The 20,301-nt window shown below is 45.7% G+C and overlaps 1 protein-coding gene across 4 annotated transcripts in view; it reads left to right on the forward strand.

Moving 5' to 3' along the window:
- The window catches only part of TMEM63A (transmembrane protein 63A), a 90,613-nt gene extending 84,856 nt beyond the window's left edge, over window positions 1-5,757 (forward strand). For all 4 annotated transcript variants that reach the window (XM_068232832.1, XM_068232833.1, XM_068232834.1 and 1 more), the window contains 4 exons: window positions 1,880-2,047; window positions 3,196-3,308; window positions 3,989-4,054; window positions 4,887-5,757. In XM_068232832.1, the coding sequence (XP_068088933.1) occupies window positions 1,880-2,047; window positions 3,196-3,308; window positions 3,989-4,054; window positions 4,887-5,015 (476 nt within the window). In that variant the 3' untranslated portion in view covers window positions 5,016-5,757. The remainder of the gene's footprint in view (window positions 1-1,879; window positions 2,048-3,195; window positions 3,309-3,988; window positions 4,055-4,886) is intronic.
- The last annotated feature ends 14,544 nt before the right edge of the window (window positions 5,758-20,301 follow it).

Consider the following 20,301-nt stretch of genomic DNA (forward strand, 5'->3'; position numbering starts at 1 on the left):
TATTTTGTTTATATATCTTATCTAAAGTTTAGATAGTTTACACAGAAAATCTAGCTACAAACAGCTTCAACAGTATATGATTATTTCTTGCTGTAATACAATAAGAGCAGCCATATTCTTCTTGTCATCATTACACAGCCAAGCTGCTCTGCATCTCCATCCCTCAGCCTGTGAAAATCAAATCCCCTTTCCCCCCTCTCCTCCCCTTTCTGCCCCTTGCCTCTGCAATCTCAGCAGCTCCCAGCTGGTAACTCCTCCTCCTTCGGGAAAAGCCTCCTCCTCCCCAGACTGAGCTCCCATAAGCACTTGCTACATGGGACTCAGAATGCCTAGGCGCTGAAGGAGCTGTGGGTGCGGCTTGTTTAGTTTATAGGGAATTAGGGCGTTAAAACAACAACAAAAAAATAAAGTATTTGGCTTGAGGAATGTCCTATGAAATATATGTAAGGGGCACAATAACACAATAATGAAATGTGTAAAGTTTATCCTGGATCCACTTTAAAGCATGCCCAAAGTGAAAGTTATATGGAGGCTGACTTATTTATTTCCTTTTAAAGAGAACCCGAGGTTGGAATTACTAATACTATTGGGACACAGAGGCTGGTTGCGCACACTAAGACCAGCCTCTGTTGCCCCATCGTGTGCCTCCATGTCCCCCCTGCTCGCCGCTACAGACCCCGCAGTGCTGGCGACACGCAGCGTGTCGCCAGCACAATGTTTACCTTAGCGCTGTCTGTCAGCGCCGCTCCCCCGCCTCCTCCGCATCGGCGCACCCGCCCGCGTCACTTCCCTCCTATCAGCGGGAGGGAAGGGACGCGGGCGGGTGCGCCGATGCGGAGGAGGCGGGGGAGCGACGCTGACAGACAGCGCTAAGGTAAACATTGTGCTGGCGACACGCTGCGCCAGGTCTATAGCGGCGAGCAGGGGGGACATGGAGGCACACGATGGGGCAACAGAGGCTGGTCTTAGTGTGCGCAACCAGCCTCTGTGCCCCAATAGTATTAGTAATTCCCAACTCGGGTTCTCTTTAAACAATGCACATTGCCTGGTTGGGGAAGAGATGCATGGCAGTGCGTACAATTCCGTGGGAGGACTGTGATGATACTTTTTTCGATCATTGCAAAGTGAAAGTGGTAACCCTGCAACCTCTTTTGTTTATATTCACATTATTCCTCATTTTCCCCGAGCTGCTTATTTGTACAATACTGTATATCCAGTGCTCAGGCAATTCTTCTTGTCTTACAAATGTTAGCAGGCATCAACTTACCTGCGACCAGCCTGAAGCGAGCAGCCGACCATGGGTTTCACACTGACATATGATGCATGCTCCGCCCACTGACCTATGACGCATGCACCGCCCACTGACCTATGACGCATGCACCGCCCACTGACCTATGACGCATGCACCGCCCACTGACCTATAACGCATGCACCGCCCACTGACCTATGACGCATGCACCGCCCACTGACCTATGACGCATGCACCGCCCACTGACCTATGACGCATGCACCGCCCACTGACATATGATGCATGCTCTGCCCACTGACAAATGACGCATGCACCGCCCACTGTTTGCTATATCCAGAGTCAGCCTCACATAGGGGCCAAAAAAACATGCTTACTATAACAGAAGTTTTATTATATGAGAGTTTACTATACCAAGTGTTGCTCCCAGAGACTTATAATGGAGATTGGCCGGGACCTGGAGAGTCAGTTCATTATACCCGAGTTTATTATAACAAGATCATACTGTAAACACTGCCTGAACTTATAAAACTATAAAAGGACTGGTCCTCTTGCAGACCCTCCTGGTGTCCTCCTCCTGTAATTGGCAACCAGAGTTTCCTTTACCCTTTGTCTGGCTTTCTGTTCTCCCAGGTTTGATCTACTTGCTGCTGAAGCACCTGGTGGATCGGTACAACCTGTACTACGCCTATCTCCCCACCAAACTGGACAAGAAGATCCACTTCTCAGCCGTCAACCAGTCCTTGGCGGCCCCCATACTGTGCCTCCTGTGGCTCTTCTTCTTCTCCCTCCTGCGGATGGGTGCGTAACAACATAAGATCATTAGTTATAAGGTGAAAAACAAAATGGCTACCATAAGAAAAGTTGACAGGAAATAGTTTCTTGCTGTGTGGTTACTTGTCTGTGAGGCCAAGCTATGGAGGTAAAGTTAAAAAGATATGGAAGGTTTTGACAAAGTAAAGTCATCCATAAGTTTGTGTGTGCGTGCGCGCGTGTGTGTTATAACCTGAACATCTGATATTTAGATACTGAATCAGAGGCTACCCAAAGTGGACATTTTTAGAAGAGACTGCAGAAGATGTAAGTGGAGCTGAGAATAGAGTGATCTGAGCTTCCCTGTTGCGGTGATCTGGAAAATCTGTGATCTTCCAGGAGGAGAGAAAAAGCACAGGAGGGACCAGGAGACGCTTATCGTGTAGTTATGCAAATGGAATGAATTAGACCAATAGAGGTGGTGCTGACAAACCCGGGTTGTGGAATGGCAACCACGGTAGAGGCCTGCATGGGGTTGGGTTCCCATGGGTTACCCGAAATGTGGGTTGGGTTCAGGTAGCCTTTTTTTTTTCCGTGCGGGTCGGGTTTCGGGTAGAGCGGATGGCAGGGAAATGCTATAATCCTGTATGGCTGCATTGTCTTCTCTTCCTCCACTCGGGGAAGCTCTGTGGCTTCCGTTCACATAAGTTGTGATCAGGGCTCAGAGGATGGTGTCAGGCTTGCAATGCCACCCTGTGGTGGGAGAGGGGTGATAACTGTAACGCTGACACCATGCTCTGATCATGTGATCGGAAGCTGCATGAGGCAGCTGGAAATCGGGTTGGGGGTTGGGTGAGGGTAGCGGGACTGCAGGTCTGTAAATGTAAACCTGCGCAGGCCTTTAAACCACAGTGTATGAGCTTTGGGTGTGGTGTATCCAATCACACTTGTGGATGTACACGTCTTATAGCGTTTAGGTCGCTCTGCAGGATAAGTGCAGTTAGGCTTACAAAGAAGGCAGACAGTGTCCCAAACTGATAACCACCCCTGATTAATTTATGAATAAATATTGTAAAAACAGTAAGTAATTTATTACGTTCTTTTCACTACAGTCCCTCTGTAATGGTGTAACTGACTATCTGTTCTTCATATATACCACACCAGCAGTTCCAACATCAAGCATTTTTTCCCCCTAGGTTTTAAAGCCCCGACTGTCTTCACGTTGGTCATTGTTGTGCTGACAATAATGGTTTCCCTCTCATATACCTGTTTTGGCTACTTCAAACACCTCAGCCCCCATAACTACAAGGTGAGTTTTTTGGCCGCGGCAGGGCGAAGGGTACATTCTACAAGAACAAATAGCATAGCTTTATCTGGTGTCCTATTTGTGTCTTAGAACAATCGTACTTATCCTTTTTCAGTCAAGGTACCCCTTGATAGTTAAATGCTGGTCTTGGGTACCTCTGAGGGGAGGGGGTGTGGCCAGATAGCCACAATAATAAGTATAGTGTTCTGAAGTTCCACGACTCTGTTTTCTGGTGGGGCTTGTTTTCTGGTGGCCTCCCAAATATGTCCCTGCTTTTTTTTGTGTTGTACTCTCTTTGCTTGGCATCCTGTAGTGTGTAACCTACCTTTATTCTGGTGCCGCTACACTTCCCATGATGCTTAGTGGGGGGAAGCTGATCGTACACAGTGGGGGTGATGGATAAGATGAAAATAATTTCTCCTTGCATTCAAATTGATCATAGTAATACATAGCTCTGCGAAGGGTGTGTCACCTCAGGGAAGGCCTGATTGGCTGAGCAGCGGTGTTGGGCGGAGGATGTGGGCTTGCGGTACAAGAGCTCTGAATCTTGATTGGTGCCAGTTTGTAGCTTTGTCAATCATCAGATGAGGATTTAAATCGATGTTCTCTTTAATGCTTGATTTCAATATGGTGAATAAGCTACTTCACATCTTACTTTGTGCTATTATTATTATTATTTGTAGATAACAGAATCTGTGACTGAGACGGACGCACCGATGGAGGAGGAGGAGTCTCCCCGCAAGTCACCTGTGAGTAGAACTCCGCCTTCACATTGGCACTAAAATGTTCTGTTCAGCGGAACGGATCAGAATGGATGCCAACAGATCCTTTGCTAAGCAATAGCATCCAGATGGCGACGGAGGCCAACGGAATGAATGCTAGCCTATGAGAACAGATGCTGTCCATTCTCACTAGGCTACTCGTCGTGTACGTTTCGCATACTACTCACCTGCCGCCATCCATTTTGGTCTTCCATTGCTGCTGTCCATTTGGGTCCCTGCATGGAAAAAACACCAGCATACCAATCCTAGTGCCCCACCAGTAGCATCAGACCAATGGGAATCATCCCTCCACATGAAAGATTCTCATTGGTTCACTGAGTGGTGGACCAATAAAAATCCTCCCTGGTGCTTAGAGAGGATTCCCATTGGCCTTTTGCAAACCTGTTGTATGGCTGATATTGTGGTGAAACCCCTCCCAGAGCGTGATGTCATGACCATGGTCCTGACAGTGTACTGTCTGTGGGCCTCGTTGCATTGTGGGAAGTTACGGCTATTTCCAACTGCCCAGCAAGCAGTATCTCCCTCTGTGCAAAGAACTCTCAGTAAATTAACATTCCGTACAGATCACCTAGCGGAACTTAAGATGTCACCACCAGTGATAAATATCAGAATGTAAATCTGGTTGAGGAAAGATTTTACAATGGGCAAACACTGACTAAATAAACAATAAACAATTTTATTCATTATGTTATTTGCACTACAGTTCCTCTTTAAATAAAAAATAATAATCAGTTGTTACAGGATCAGTTTTCTATTTCTATCAGATCAGCTTCTCAGACATAATCTGATTTCATTACAGTATGTCCCCAGCGTGTTACTCTCTAAGGATTTGGATAAAGATCCCCATCGGACATATGGAACAATGGAAGAGTCGGCAACCCCTGAGACAACAGATGACCAGCAAGTGCTCGTCCCTGAATCACCCTAATGCTCAGTGCAGTATCCAGGAATCGCCACATGAGGGAGACATTGTACTTCTGCACGAAAGACCTCAAACACTCCATACAACAGAAATGTGCTATTGCCAAATAGAGAGGATTAGATTGCTGTATGGACTGGGATAGAGGTGGTCATTTATCTAGGCAGGTGCAATGAAAAATAGAGCAAATTTGGGACAGTTGGCAAGAGCAGCGAATCAGATTTCAGCTGCTAAATGAAACAAGGATTCTGATTGGCTGGTCTAAGCAATCGCTGCACTTTTGCCCCATTTTTGTTTCTGTGTCTGTCATAATAAATCACCCCAGCCCTATGCAGCTCCTCCTGTGACAGCAGGGACACTCAGGGAACAAAACAAGTGCTGGTGTGTCTTTGAGGACTGAACATTGTTGCCAAAAATATGTTCTTATAGAACAAGTGGAATGCACAGCTGTCTGTGCGCAGTACTCATTATCTGCCAGGAGGGGGAGACAGATTCTTCCCTATGCAATTGATACTGGAAACATGGTGAAAAGGAAAGGGTTTTTTTTGTTTTGTTTTTGTATTTTCGAAATGAAGGAATTGGAGAGCAGTCATCACACAAGCTGCACCGGAAGCCAAAAATAGCACAATTAGAATTAAACTCTGCCACAAAATGCTGCAACTTTTTTTTTTTTTTTGTGCTAATGTCGGCTTTTTCACTATGTTGTAATATAACCGTCTATTTTTATTAATATTAAAAATGTTGGATATTATTCTGTGTGTGGATTGAATCATTTTCCAGCAGACGGGTTGTGCTCTATAGTGCTGTGCAATAGAGCCTAATTGTACTGCTACCTGTCCCTGTGCCAGTCTGAGTCCTGCTGTGTAGGGGATTAGAATAAGATAATATATATAAGGACAGGGTTATATGTAAAGGTGGCCATACAGCGACCATCCGATTCGAATATTATAATTGGATTGGATAAAAATCGATGCCATCAAGAGCATGCCCGATCAGTTTGGGCTTGAAATTCGTTGCACGTAAGATGTAGGGCCGGCTTGCTCGATGGGGTGCATGGCGGTAATGGCGTGCGATATCAGACAAATGCGACAGATCCCTGGCATAGTCCTCTCTAGTATAAGTTGTGTCCCCTGCAGTATACCTTACCTGGTGTCCACCACTGGCTCTTCGCTCTGTCCACATACACGCGCCCCACATGGTTGTCAGAGTATACATGGCAGTGTTCTCCCCAGAATTCTTTTCCAGCCGGGTGGCATGAAATAATAGCCGGGTGGCATGAAAAAGCAGCTGGGTGGGGCGAGAGGAAAATGCAGGGCAACTCTGCTTACAGCATAGGAGGAGTTGAGGATGTGAGCCGATGACAGCCGGGTGGTTACCAAATCTAGCCGGGTGGAGCACCCGGCTAAAAGAGCCTGGGGAGAACACTGCATGGGTGTGTGTGTGAGTCACACATGCGTCCACGTTATGCCGGCAACCACATGAGGTGGTGGGTGCGGTGTTACAAGGCTGATTCCTGAGAGATTTCATGCTGAAATCAATCAGGAATCGGCATGTGGTGTATGGGGAGACAACAGATCCCTCTCTGATCAGATTCCATCAGAGAGAGATCTGTCTTTGGTCAATCTGCCCATACATTGTCTGCTGTATGGGCACCTCTTAACCTCCTTAGCGGTAATCCCGAGTCAGGCTCGGGACAGAAAGCCGCAGAACAGGGTGGTAATCCCGTGCCTGAGTGAGTATCATGCAGGAGCAGCTGCAGACCTCTCGAGGTATGTTTTTCTACTTGTTTTTAGGGTCTAAAAGCTTGTGAAAAAATGTTTTGGCTTTTAGACCTTAAAGTGAACCATAGACAAAGCAGCCTCAGGTATTTTATCATATATATCACTGGGAACATTAGAGAAAACACCTCTCCTGCTCTCTGTTTCATTCTTTACTGCTCAGCCTGCTTGTTACCAGCCCTGATTAAATCTACGACTGAGCATTCAGTCTGGCTTTGCTCAGGAATCTTTATAGATGAGTCATTATAGCAGAGCCAGAAGGGGGCAGGCTTAGGCTTGACATCAGAGAAGACCGCTATAATGATTCCTGAGCAAAGCCAGACTGAATGCTCAGTCGGGGATTTTATCAGGGCTGTTAAGAAGCAAGCTGAACAGTAAAGAATGAAACAGAGAGCAGGGTATGTGTTTTCTCTAATGTTCCCACTGATATACAGTATATTGTAAAATACATGAGGGCGCTTCGTCTCTGGTTCACTTTAAATCTAGAAATAATCATAACGCCAGGGAGGTTAAAGAGAACCTGTACTGAGTAAAAATATTTAAAATAAACACATGAGGTAACTTCAAATGAACATTACATAGTTACCTTGCCATCAGTTCCTCTCAGAAGCTCACCATTTTCTTCTGACAATAATCCCTTCCAGTTCTGACAATATTTTGTCAGATCTGAAATATATCAGTTGTCGTCAGTAAAATATCAGTTGCTGTCAGTTATAGCTAAGAGGAAAACTGATGTACCAGGTAATGTCCATGTTTCCCTATGGCTCAAGTGGGCGATGCTACAGTTTAACTGTGTGCTGACCAGAATGCTGTTATGAGTAATGGCCATTTTCAAAATGGAGGACGGAAAATTCCCTTGATCACAGTGAACAAACAGGCCCTGGGAGAGGAGAAAGACACTGAGGAGTAGAATACATGGAAGGCAAGTATGACTTGTGTATGCTTATTTTGACTTTTAATTTTCAGTTCAGGTTTTCTTTAAAGAGGAACTTTCACATAGGATTGTACTTCATCCCAATCAGTGGCTGATACCCTGTTTTCCTCGAAAAATCTTTACCTTTTCTTGAATAGATCATCAGGGGAGTTGAATGAAGTGCCATCTGCAAACTGTTGCCTGATGGATTGAGTCCCGATCCTTGCCAGGCAACATTCCTCGCACGTGTGTACCCTGCTTTAGAGATTCTCTAAGAAATACAACACGATCCTTGCCAGGCAACATTCCTCGCACGTGTGTACCCTGCTTTAGAGATACTCTAAGAAATACAACACGATCCTTGCCAGGCAACATTCCTCGCACGTGTGTACCCTGCTTTAGAGATTCTCTAAGAAATACAACACGATCCTTGCCAGGCAACATTCCTCGCACGTGTGTACCCTGCTTTAGAGATTCTCTAAGAAATACAACACGATCCTTGCCAGGCAATATTCCTCGCACGTGTGTACCCTGCTTTAGAGATTCTCTAAGAAATACAACACGTTCCTTGCCAGGCAATATTCCTCGCACGTGTGTACCCTGCTTTAGAGATTCTCTAAGAAATACAACACTCACCAAACAAGCTAGCGTGACAAGACCGTGTCCTAAATTACACCTGTGTGTGGCAACAGCGCGTTAAGATTAGATGACGATCTGCCCAAATCATAAACGCAAAGCCAGGAACAAGTTGAGAACTGTCAAACAGTAAGAAAATAAAAAACTGAGAATCCTAGATGTATATTTATATAGGAGATTTCAGGAAACAGACCCGTGTGTGAATGCCATTTACACCTCAAGGATAAACAGTATCAAATGTGTGACCGCACAATGTGTCTCTGTCGTAAAGACTGTTTCATTGTTTATTTTATTTTACCACAAGAGGAAACTTCTGAATTTGAGGTTATTTCGCTTCATATCTGAGGTTACAGAACAATCCTCTATTTGCATTATTTCCTTCTAGGAACATTACCGGAGGACAATGGGGCTGATTGATACAGGGTTCACACTTTTTAGCGCTGCAAATGATTTTAGGTGCCCTCATTATCAACCAAAAGCTTTGCAGGCACTTGTATTGAGCCGAGGAGAGCAACCGAGCAGCATCTGCACCAACATGCCTGGGACACCGAGCGAGCGGCGGTTATTCTCCCACAGGCTTTGACGATGGTTGCAAGTTGTTTCAACCCACCCTTGTGAGTGTATTACCTATACAAGTAATCTCATATAATATCCTTGTGCAACGATACTGCACCATTGGGTTTCTGGTCTCTCTCACAAGCAGACACTTGAAGGTTACGGGTAACCATCAAGGATCAACACTTCTCCCGGCGATGAAAATGCACACTTGTTTTTCTGCCTGTAAATTTTCAGATACTACGTGTGCCGCCTGGGGCACACCAGAGGAGTTTTTCTGAGCGTTTTGAGTTTTTGAAACCTCCTGCTAATGTTATCCTATGTGTTATCCTATGCACACTGGAGTGATGAGGTTTTGTAAAAAAAAAAAAAAAACCCATAGCATTAAATTGGGAAGATCTTTTGAAACCTCTAGCGTTTGGGGAGCTTTTCTGGTGTGTCTCAGCCCTGTCTGTGTTACAACGCATGCGGTTGCCACAGTACCTAATCCTTGTTAAAGTGAACCACCGGACTAAAAATCTACTCAGCAGAACTGAAAAGGCTTAGTGTTTCTTTAACAGTTTCACAGCATCAGAACTTTATTTTTCTTACCAAAGCATCATTTTTAGCTGCATTTTTAGCTAAGCTCCACCCATCCTGGGAAAAAAGCCCGGGCTTTTTTCCCCTGATGCTGTGCAGAGCATGATGGGATTTCCTGTTGTTATTCACATTGCCTAGCAACTGGGAGAGGTGCTCAGGACACAGGACAGTTGGAACTGTGTCTCATGCTCCCTGTCACCTCCTTTCAACCAAAAAGATGGCTGTCCTCATGAAATCAAACATTTGCCTGTTCTGTTAAAACAGGGAGGGTAAGAGATTATATTCTCTATCTATTTTAATTAATATAACAAATGTAACTTAATGACAGTATGTTTGTTTAGGCTGAAGCTCCTCTTTAACCCTCCTGGCGGTTTATCAAAATCCGCCAGGGGGCAGCAAAGCCGTGTTTAAAATTTTTATTTTTTTTTCATGTAGCGAGACAAGGTCTCGCTACATGATAGCCTCCGGCGATCGGAGATCAGGAGATCCCGTTCAAAGAACGGGATCTCCTGGAGGGCTTCCCCCATTATGGCGACGGGCGGGATGACGTCATCGATGTCGTGACGTCAAAGGGGACTCCGATCCACCCCACAGCGCTGCCTGGCACTGATTGGCCAGGCAGCGCACGGGGTCTGCGGCACGACGGATAGCGGCGGATCGGCGGGTAGCGCCGGCGATCGGATTGCACACGCAGCTAGCAAAGTGCTAGTTGCGTGTAGCAAAAAATAAATTATGCAAATCGGCCCAGCGGGGCCTGAGCGGTGCCTACCGCCAGGAAGGTTAAAGAAAACCTCTAACTAAAAAAAACCCCTCTGGAGGATACTTACCTCAGGAGGGGTAAGCCTCTGGATCCTTACGAGCCTTCCCCCGTCCTTCTCCGTCCCGGCAATCCAGCATTGGGGCCCCTGAACAGCGGCACGATCAATATTTACCTACCGCGATCCAGCGCAGGCTCAGTAGCGGCTCCTCGTTCGGGCTAAGGTGGAAATAGACGAGACCGATCTGCTCTACTGCGCAGGCGCGAGTTCTCTGTGCCTGCGCAGTAGAGCAGATACGATCGGGCACCGCTATCTCCGCCTTAGCCTGAACGAGGAACCGCTACTGCGCCTGCGCTGGATCCTGAAGAGGTAAATATTGGCCGCGCAGGCGCACCACTTCCCAGGATTTGTCAAGGAGGTTTCGGGGGAGCCAGTGATGGATCCTCCCAAGCTGCACAGGATGGGGAAGCCTCATTGGGACTCAGAGCCTTCCCCCTCCCGAGGTAAGTATCCTGTAGAGGGGTTTATTTTTGGTTACAGGGTCTCTTTAATGAAAAAACACAAGTGGCGTGCCAAATGATGCTGCAAGGTCGTACATATTTTTTCCCCTCATTTGTGAAAACTGCATTTAGAGGTGAGCCCATGAGTTCTGATGGGACTTTGCATGCGGGAGTCTAGTGTGAAAAGATTGCAGCCCTGGCCTGGGTCATATCACACCAGTCCTGGTGCTGAAGGATTCGTAAATAAGGACGCATCCACACATCTAATTTTGATTGCCTGATTTTACCACCTCCATGTAGTATGAGGGCTTACTGCACAATCTGCTCATAGCATTCAATATCTGTGGACCCTCACACTACATGGAGGTGGTAACATTGATCAGTGATTGGCCAATCGTAAATGAAAGTGTGTAGGAGGCTTTTGTCTACTAGGGCATATTTACAAGAAGGGGACGATCAATGAGATGGAGATAATTCCAAGTCTGTGCAGGATTGTGGAAATGTGGGCAGCTTAAAATGGACCAATACAGGCTGGGTGCACACATAGCAGAAACGCTAGCGTTTTATGCACCAATATTCCTCAATGGGCCGCATAAAAAAAAACATGGGTATGCGTTTGTACTTCGGCGTTTTTAAAATCGCTAGTTTTTTGCATATTATGCATCAAAAACGCACATAATGAAAGTCAATGGAAACGCAATGCGTTTTTTTTTTATAAAGATTTCTGATGTATTGCTGCTCACTGTTGTCTTCCTAGTGATTTGCATAAATGTAAATATAAAAACGCATACAAAACGCATGTGCATTTATAGATGCAAACGCATTAAAACGCATCTTCATTAAAAAAAACAGCTAACACAAACGCACACAGAATGCACACAACCTTAAAGGGATACTGTAGGGGGTCGGGGGAAAATGAGTTGAACTTACCTGGGGCTTCTAATGGTCCCCCGCAGACATCCTGTGCCCGCGCAGCCACTCACCGATGCTCCGGCCCCGCCTCCGGTTCACTTCTGGAATTTCAGACTTTAAAGTCTGAAAACCACTGCGCCTGCGTTGCCATGTCATTGATCCCGCTGATGTCATCAAGAGCGCACAGTGCAGGCCCAGTATGGTCTGTGTCTGCTCAGTACACTCCTGGTGACCTCAGCGGGAGTGAGGACATGGCAACGCAGGCACAGTGGTTTTCAGACTTTAAAGTCAGAAATTCCAGAAGTGAACTGGAGGCGGGGCCGGAGCATCGGTGAGTGGCTGCGCCAACACAGGATGTCTGCGGGGGACCATTAGAAGCCCCGGGTCAGTTCAGCTCATTTCCCCCCGACCCCCTACAGTATCCCTTTAACCTAAAACGCAGCTTTTCATGTTATGTTATGTGTGCACCTGGCCTTCATCCCACTAAAGGTTTTTTTTGCTTGGCCTGCAGAAACATTAACCTCTTGAGGACCACAGTGTTCAATCCCCCTAAAGACCAGGGGCCATATGCAATTGACTTTTTCTCCTGAGTTTTCTCCTAGGTGATAATTTTTCATTTTCACTTTAAAATAACTTTTCAGCATTTTTCAATTAAAAAGGTACCAAGAGTAGTTGAAAAAGTACTTTCAAAATCATTTTGTGTATCTTCTTACATGCTGGTGGCTTAAAGACATGTTATTTACAAGCAATTGTAGTAGGGGTGGATGAACATCCTGTAGAAAAAGTCACAGGAGACAAAAAACGGGAGCCCAGTAGTGCAATATGTCAATGACCACAATAAAAGAAAATACATTAGAAGCACTACTCTGGGGGGAACCAACCACAGGAAGCAGGTGGAGACAATAAACCCGACTCCACTCGGGGTGGTCCTAGCCAGAACCAGAAGGATGGTCGCTCTCTTAGTGGAAAAGGGGGACAGAGTCCACTGTGGAGACTCTACTGGTGGTCTGCCACCTCCCCTCGGACAGGATGCGTTCTGGGGTATACTTAGCACGTAAAAGGGAAAGAGGCGCCCTGGTGTAATAAAAGCATCTAAAATCAGCTTAAAATTGAAAAGTGATATGAGGTAGCTTACCTCAATGACGAAACCTCTGTAGTTAATACAAGGGATTTTTATTAGCACAGGCAACGCGTTTCGCGGCTCTCAGCCCACTTCATCAGGCCAGTAAAAGTGCCGAATAGAAAATATCATCTAGCATAGGGAGTGTGAGGAAACGCGGAAAAGCCGCCGCATGGACGCAAGATGAGGCGGCTGTTTCCGCGTCTGGCATGGAGGAACGCGGAGAAACCGCCGCGTCTGACGCGGCGGTTTGTACGCATAGGCCTGCCTCGCTCAGTAAGGTGGGACGCGGAGGAAACGCCGCACGCTCGGACAGCGTGGCGGCGGATTCCGCATTCCATACGGCAACTACATTACAACACATGACTGGTGTGGCTGGGACTGATAGTCCACACTGGTTTAGGAGGACGCGTGCGCGCGCAGTGAGGCAGGGCTTTTATGGCAGTCAGAGGAAGGTCAGCTGACCAGGCCGGTCAGCTGACATTTGCAGCATCTTTCATTGGTCCAGCAATTAAGGGAGGTGCTGGAGAGCACTAAAGTATATATACTGGGTGCTGGTCATTCACTGGTTGTCTGCTGTTGCGATCACTACGTGGTAGCACTCAGACCTTGTCTGTATCTGTGTACTAGCATAGTTTCCAAAGTTGTTGACGGCCAAGGATCTCACACCTTAGCGTCAGGAATATTGAACTGTATTATTTGTTATGACCTTATGCCTGCCTGACTATTCCTCTGAACTCTGATTCTATACCTTGCTACTTCTGATATCTTGTTGCCAAACTCTGCTCGTTCCTGGACTCTGTATTTGCCTCCTGATTCTGTACCTTGCTATTTCTGATATTCCGTTGCCAAACTCTGCCTGTCCATTGGATTCCGTATTTGTCTCCTGAATCTGTACCTCATTTGTCTGTGTGTTAACGACCTGGCTTGCCCGACCTCGAGAACTGGCCTTGCTATTAGAGGCAGTTCCCAGACCTGTTAGTGACACCCTCTCTGGTGTCACTCACACTCTGTCCTTCCTACTCTCAGCCTAGCTCCTCCCTCGGGAGAGTCTAGGCCTACGGAAGAAACATTCCCCTGTGTGTTCTCTAAGTATTTCTGTTGCATTACACTCACTCGTTATTCAGGTGTCCAGAGGTTAGTGTATATATCTGATTATCGGTGATACTGCAGATCATCTATAATCGGGTATATTCTGCATTGTCGGTGATACTGCAGTTCACCGGTGATCAGACCCTCTCTGTGTTACACCGATCATTACAGGGAGACTCTCTCGTATCTGCTCTACTGCGCAGGCACAGAGAACTCAAGTAGAGGCTCCCTATGTTAGATGATATTTTCTATTTGGCACTTTTACCGGCCTGATGAAGTGGGCTGAGACCCGCGAAACGCGTTGCCTGTGCTAATAAAAATCCCTTGTATTAACTACAGAGGTTTGGTCATTGAGGTAAGCTACCTCATATCACTTTTCGATTTTAAGCTGATTTTAGATGCTTTTATTACACCAGGGCGCCTCTTTCAATTTTACATGTTATTTACAAGTTTAAAAATATCACCTTGGAGAAAACTCAGGAGAAAAGGTGAATTGCATATGGCCCAGGTCATTTTTCACTAAATTGGCCACTGCAGCTTTAAGGCCTCGCTGCAGGGCCGCACAACTCAGCACACAAGTGATTTCCCCTTTTCTCCCCACCAACAGAGCTTTCTGTTGGTGGGCTCTGATCGCTCCCCCAATGTTTATTTTTTTTTTTTTTACAAATATTTTTCTTATTTATTTTTCAATATTTTTTTTTTTTTATCCTACTTTCTCCGTCAGCCTATCAGCGCGATCGGCTGTGATAGACTTTAGCCTATCACAGCGGATCGCTTTTGTGCCTCTGGAGGGGACAGCCGAGTGACAAGGCTGTCCACTGTACAGCGCTGCCTTAGATCGCAGTGCTGTACCTAGTAAATAGACGGCGATCGCCACTGGGAGACTTAAGGCGGAGCTCCGCCATTCAAGCAGGGAAGTGCGCGCATCGGCGCATGCAATCTCTTTCAAACCACACCCCAAGGACCTTTCGTCGTTAGGCGGCCCTGGGGCTGCCACCGCGTCCACATCCATCGGCGTGACGCGGTCGGCAAGTGGTTAAGCCAGGAATGGGAATACTGTAAGAACCCGTTCATACTAGGGGCATTTTCCGCCTTTTTTCAAGTGCAGGCGATTTTGAAAATCACCCACAAACCGCTTGTGCAATGATTCCGTATGAGAAAGTTCACATCTGAGCAGTTAGTTACCGATCTGCTCAGTAAAGCGGTGTCTGGCTGACTGTAACATTTTTGAGGCGTTTTTGCTATAATAAAAGGTATAGGAAAAACGCAAAGCGCTCACAAAATCACTTTGTGCATTGACTGTGGTCGCGTTTTTAAAAATAAATACATTGTGTTTATTCTTTTCCAGGTCAAAGAGTTCACTTCCTGAATTGCGTCAGGGAGTGAATTATAACTTATGACAGTGATTAAAAACAAAAAACTGTATCCATCATGAAAGGAGTAAAGTATTGGCTTGTGGTTTAGGCTGTGGGGACGGTCCCTTAGCAGGAAGCTACTGCAGCAGTTTGGAACCACAAGGACAGGCAATGATGAATCTCTGGGCGTTGGTCCGGACCACATTTGGCAATACGATTAGCATTAGAAGAAAACCGGAAAAGTTCACGCAGGTCATCTGCTGCTGCTATTTTCTATAATTTATTTGCTCAAAGAGCCAGATCTTCTGCCCTTTAAATAAAGAAAACTCCTTTAGGCCTTCTTCACATTCTAAATCGCCAGCGCTATCGCAAGCGGTGTGCGATTTATAGGGCTGTTTTTGAAGTGCTTTTTGAGCAATTTTCGTTTAGAAAAGCGCTTTTGTGCAGCGATGATTTTTCTTCACTTCCTGACATCAGTCAGGAAGTGAACTCTTTGCCCCGGTAATGAATAAATACAATGTATTTATTCATGGAAGCGCTCAGGAAATCGCAATTCAAAGCGCTTTTTCTAGTGCTTTGCGGTTTCCCTATCCTTTCTATCGAATTGCAAACGCTCAGAAAATGGTGCAGGTGCCGTGTTTGCAATTGGATAGAAAGCTCACATAAGCGACCATTGCACTCTTGCTTTTATGACGATTTTCAAAATCGCCAGCACTGAAAAAAAAAAAAAAGAAAATGCGAAATCACTCTTAGTGTGGACAAGCCCTTAAAGTGCACCCAAACCAACATGTGACGAGATACACGTGTATGTACGGAGCAAAACATATTAATAACCGGGCTTTTTCGTTTTTTTTAAAGAAAGAAAGAGTTAGTTTTCAGACATGCAAGTGGCAGCATCTGTCTTATTGGAACTTTGTTCAAAATATAGTAAACCTCACTGACAAGTATATTACAGCTATAAACGTTTTCCTGGCAGAATACAATTTCTGAGGGCAGGGGAGAGATAGAAAAAGGTCAATAGTTCATGTATTTTAACTTTGGGACTCTTTATAGACTGCCACTTATTTTCTCCTCAGATTTAGTTTAAATTAAAACTTTAGCATCTCTTAACAGAGCATCGCCTGCTTAAAGGACACCCGAGGTGACATGTGACATGATGAGATGGACATGTGTACGTACAGTGCCAAGCACACATTATTTTGCTGTGTTCCTTTTTTTCTTTCTCTGCCTGAAAGAGTTAAAAAATCAGACATGCAAGTGAAGTGGCAGTTTTTGACTGGGTTGGGCTATAGCATAACCCTCACTGATAAAGATTACAGCCAAGTACAGAAAGTAGATTTGAGTATAAAATAAAATTGTGTGTATAGAAAATCTAAACAAAGGGTCATTTTTAGGAGGAGGATAAATACAAATGTTTATCTCAGTTTATTTTCACCTCAGATGTCCTCTAAAACAAAAGGCATTTGCATCATGTCCCTTGCAAGACGCAGGTTAGTAAATATTTTGGTCTCCAGGACTTTCAGGGTTATGTCGGTAGCAAATGGTTAGACATATATGGATTCAATTCACTTTTTCTCCTAGATCATTTTTCATCTCCTGTTTACTATAAAAAGTACTGTGGAAGTTTTCTATTTTTTTGTTTACTGGTAATACACTCACTCTGTCCATCTCAGTTGGAGCAGAACTGGCTCTGCAGACTTCTGCATCACCTGCTGAGGGGCGTGGAGAGACTGGGTGTAGAGCAGTGCTGTACATAAAACACTGCTGCACACTGAATAGGGACTGTTTACAAATCTTTGTCTGCAAACTTTGTATGATTCCTTATCAGTGGCTGAGCAGATGCAGTAATTAGAACAATTGTGCAGACAGCAGAACGTTTTTTCTTTGTTCACTTAGTTGTCTGTCTCTCAGGGCCCCCTGTGGCTTCTGGCCCCCTTGCAGCTGCATCCCTTGCAGGGTCTATTGTTACGTCCCTGTGGGTGGGGGTGGGATGTGGAAGAGTTCAAAAGAAACCAGAGTCCAATAAAACTGAATTGTTCTCAACAGGAAAAGGAGCTACAGGACCCACCCAGCAAGGTACTTTCAATATAATAATTGCAAGAAGTTCATACATACAATGCACAGTAAAATGTTTTAGCATTGCAGATTTATATCATCTTCCTGCCAAATATCAGGCAACTTCATGGAGACCGTCCACGTCCAGGCAGGAGTCCGCAAGTTACTTAACTATCCAAAGATTAATGAATCTGTATCCAAAAGATTAAATCTGATATGTGATGAAAGTATTGCTGCAATAGGAATTATGCATGAATGAATAATGAAAATGCTTCCAGAGAGAACTATGGAGTGGAGACTGTCATGGATGGAAAGTTCTTCAGTATTATTGGGAGTGAGTCAAAAAAAGACTCAATACAAAACAAATATAAAAAGATCCACACTTAAAGTGAACCTCCAGACTAAAAATCTACTCAGTAGCACTGAAAAGGCTTGGTGTTTCTTTCACAGCATCAGAACTTTATTTTTCTTATCTAAGCCTCATTTTTGGCTGCACAGAAGCTAAGCTCCGCCCCATCAAAGAAAACTGCCCAGGCATTTTTCCCCTGATACTGTGCAAAGCATGATGGGATTTATGATGATGATGTTCTTGTTGCCTAGCTTGGAGGGGCGATCAGGACACAGGACAGTTGGAACTGTGTCTCATGCTCTCTGTCACCTCCTTTCAACCAAAAAGATGGCTGCCCTCATGAAATCACAAACATTTGCCTGTTCTTTTAAAAGAGGGTGGGTAAGAGTTTATATTACCTATCTATTTCAATTAACATAACTAATGTAACTTAATGACAGTGTGTTTGTTTAGGCTGAAGTTCCTCTTTAAAGGGATACTGTAGAGGGGTCGGGGGAAAATGAGTTGAACTTACCCGGGGCTTCTAATGGCCCCCCGCAGGCATCCTGTGCCCGCGCAGCCACTCACCGATGCTCCGGCCCCGCCTCCGGTTCACTTCTGGAATTTCAGACTTTAAAGTCTGAAAACCACTGCGCCTGCATTGCCGTGTATTCGCTCCCGCTGATGTCACCAGGAGCATACTGCGCAGGCCCAGTATGGTCTGTGCCTGCGCCATGCGCTCCTGGAGACATCAGCGGGATCAAGGACACGGCAACGTAGGCGCAGTGGTTTTCAGACTTTAAAGGGAACCTTAACTGAACAGGGGGTAAAGAGTTTCACTTACCTGGGGCTATTACCAGCCCCCTGCAGCAGCCCTGTGTCCTAGGAGCCGCTCTGGAATCCTCCGGTCCCCCACTGTCACTTAGTTTCGTTTTTGACGACTCACCAGTCGGCCGGCCGCCATGCGTATTATTGGACGCATTCCCTACTGCAATTAGCGCTGTTGCTGTTAGCAACACATACAAAAATATGCGTTGCCGCATTCCGCACGCGTAGATATGCAGCAACGCGTATTTTTGTACGCGTTGCGGTCCGCAACAGCGCTAATTGCAGTATGGAATGCGTCCAATAATACGCATGGCGGGCGGCCGGCCGACTGGTGAGTCGTCAAAAACTAAACTAAGTGACAGCGGGGGACCAGAGGATTCCAGAGCGGCTCCGAGGGCACAGGACTGCTGCAGGGGGCTGGTAATAGCCCCAGGTAAGTGAAACTCTTTACTCCCCGTTCAGTTAAGGTTCCCTTTAAAGTCTGAAATTCCAGAAGTGAACCAGAGGCAGGGCCGGAGCATCGGTGAGTGGCTGCGCGGGCACAGGATGTCTGCGGGAGACCATTAGAAGCCCTGGGTAAGTTCAACTCATTTTCCCCCGACCCCCCCCTACAGTATTCCTTTAAGCAAGTTCCACTTTCAGCAACATCAGCAATTTCCCCGAGAGCCAGAGAGGAGAAATACTGACTAACAGCTTGTCCAATTAGCTAGCTGACTTGGGGGTTGATTCACTTTGTAGGACGAGATCCCCGCACTTTGGCCCAATAGGCTGCCTGTTAGGTGCACTGTGAAGTGCATATAGGCCTATGTATTTTTTCTGCTGCCTTACACAACTACTGAGTACACAAATATTCTAGACCATAGGTTCTCAACGTGTGGTATGCGTACCCCTGGGGATACTTCTGATGGTTCCAGGGGGTACTCAGGCTTGATATACTTAACCAAGAATAACAAATTTGGAGTTTTAGAAAATAACTCTTATTTAAACAACACCAAATTAGTACTATGTACTAATATGTACTACTAGGAAACCTAAGCCCGTTTACAAACGGGCTCTAGGACTGTGTCGAATCCCCATCCCCTCTCCTCCACTCCCCTCCCACTCTTCGCCGCAGTGTCGCCATGCGCACGCAGCCCGCTGACCCCACGCAAACCCGGCCGCCCGCTGACACGCTGCCTGCCTGCTCGGCTCCCTGGTCCCACGCTATCCCTGTGTAGCGTTGTCCCTGCTGCGCACAATGGTTCAGCACGGACAACGCTACACAGGGACAGCGCACGGACACAGGTTTTATTATAGAGGATGATTAATACTATGTACTATCATGTACTATGGTTAAATATATATTTGTCAAGGGGTACTTGTAAAAATGTTTACTATGCTAGGGGTACTTGGCGAGTACAGGGTTTTAAAAGAGGTACATACCAAAAAAGTGTTGAGAAACACTGATCTAGGTGATGCACAGCCGGGAGTAAAGATGTTGCCATGCGTTTTCCAATCACCAAACATAGACTAGGTAATATTGTAAAAAAGAATACATTTTATTAATTATGTTATTTACACTACAGTTCCTCTTTAAATCCTTTTGCAATGACATATAATTAGTCCTGAATATGAAGATGTCCTGTTGGTGACCCCTGATATTGAAAGCCTCTACACATACATACCAAACATCACGTATCATGGAGGGCCTACACAAGGCAATAAAAACGCCCTGAGGAAACTATGTAGAATAACCTGTTACAATGTGTCGAAATACAGCAAACTAAGGTCAAGTATATTCAGAACAGCTTTAAGGATTGTGCAGGTGTGGAAGTAAAGTTCAGTGGGAGGAGTCCTGACTCCTGAAGTGTTTCGTGGCCAAGGGACACTTCCTCAGAGGATCCATG

The sequence above is a fragment of the Hyperolius riggenbachi genome, chromosome 4 (assembly GCF_040937935.1).
Source record: "Hyperolius riggenbachi isolate aHypRig1 chromosome 4, aHypRig1.pri, whole genome shotgun sequence".
NCBI lineage: Eukaryota > Metazoa > Chordata > Amphibia > Anura > Hyperoliidae > Hyperolius > Hyperolius riggenbachi.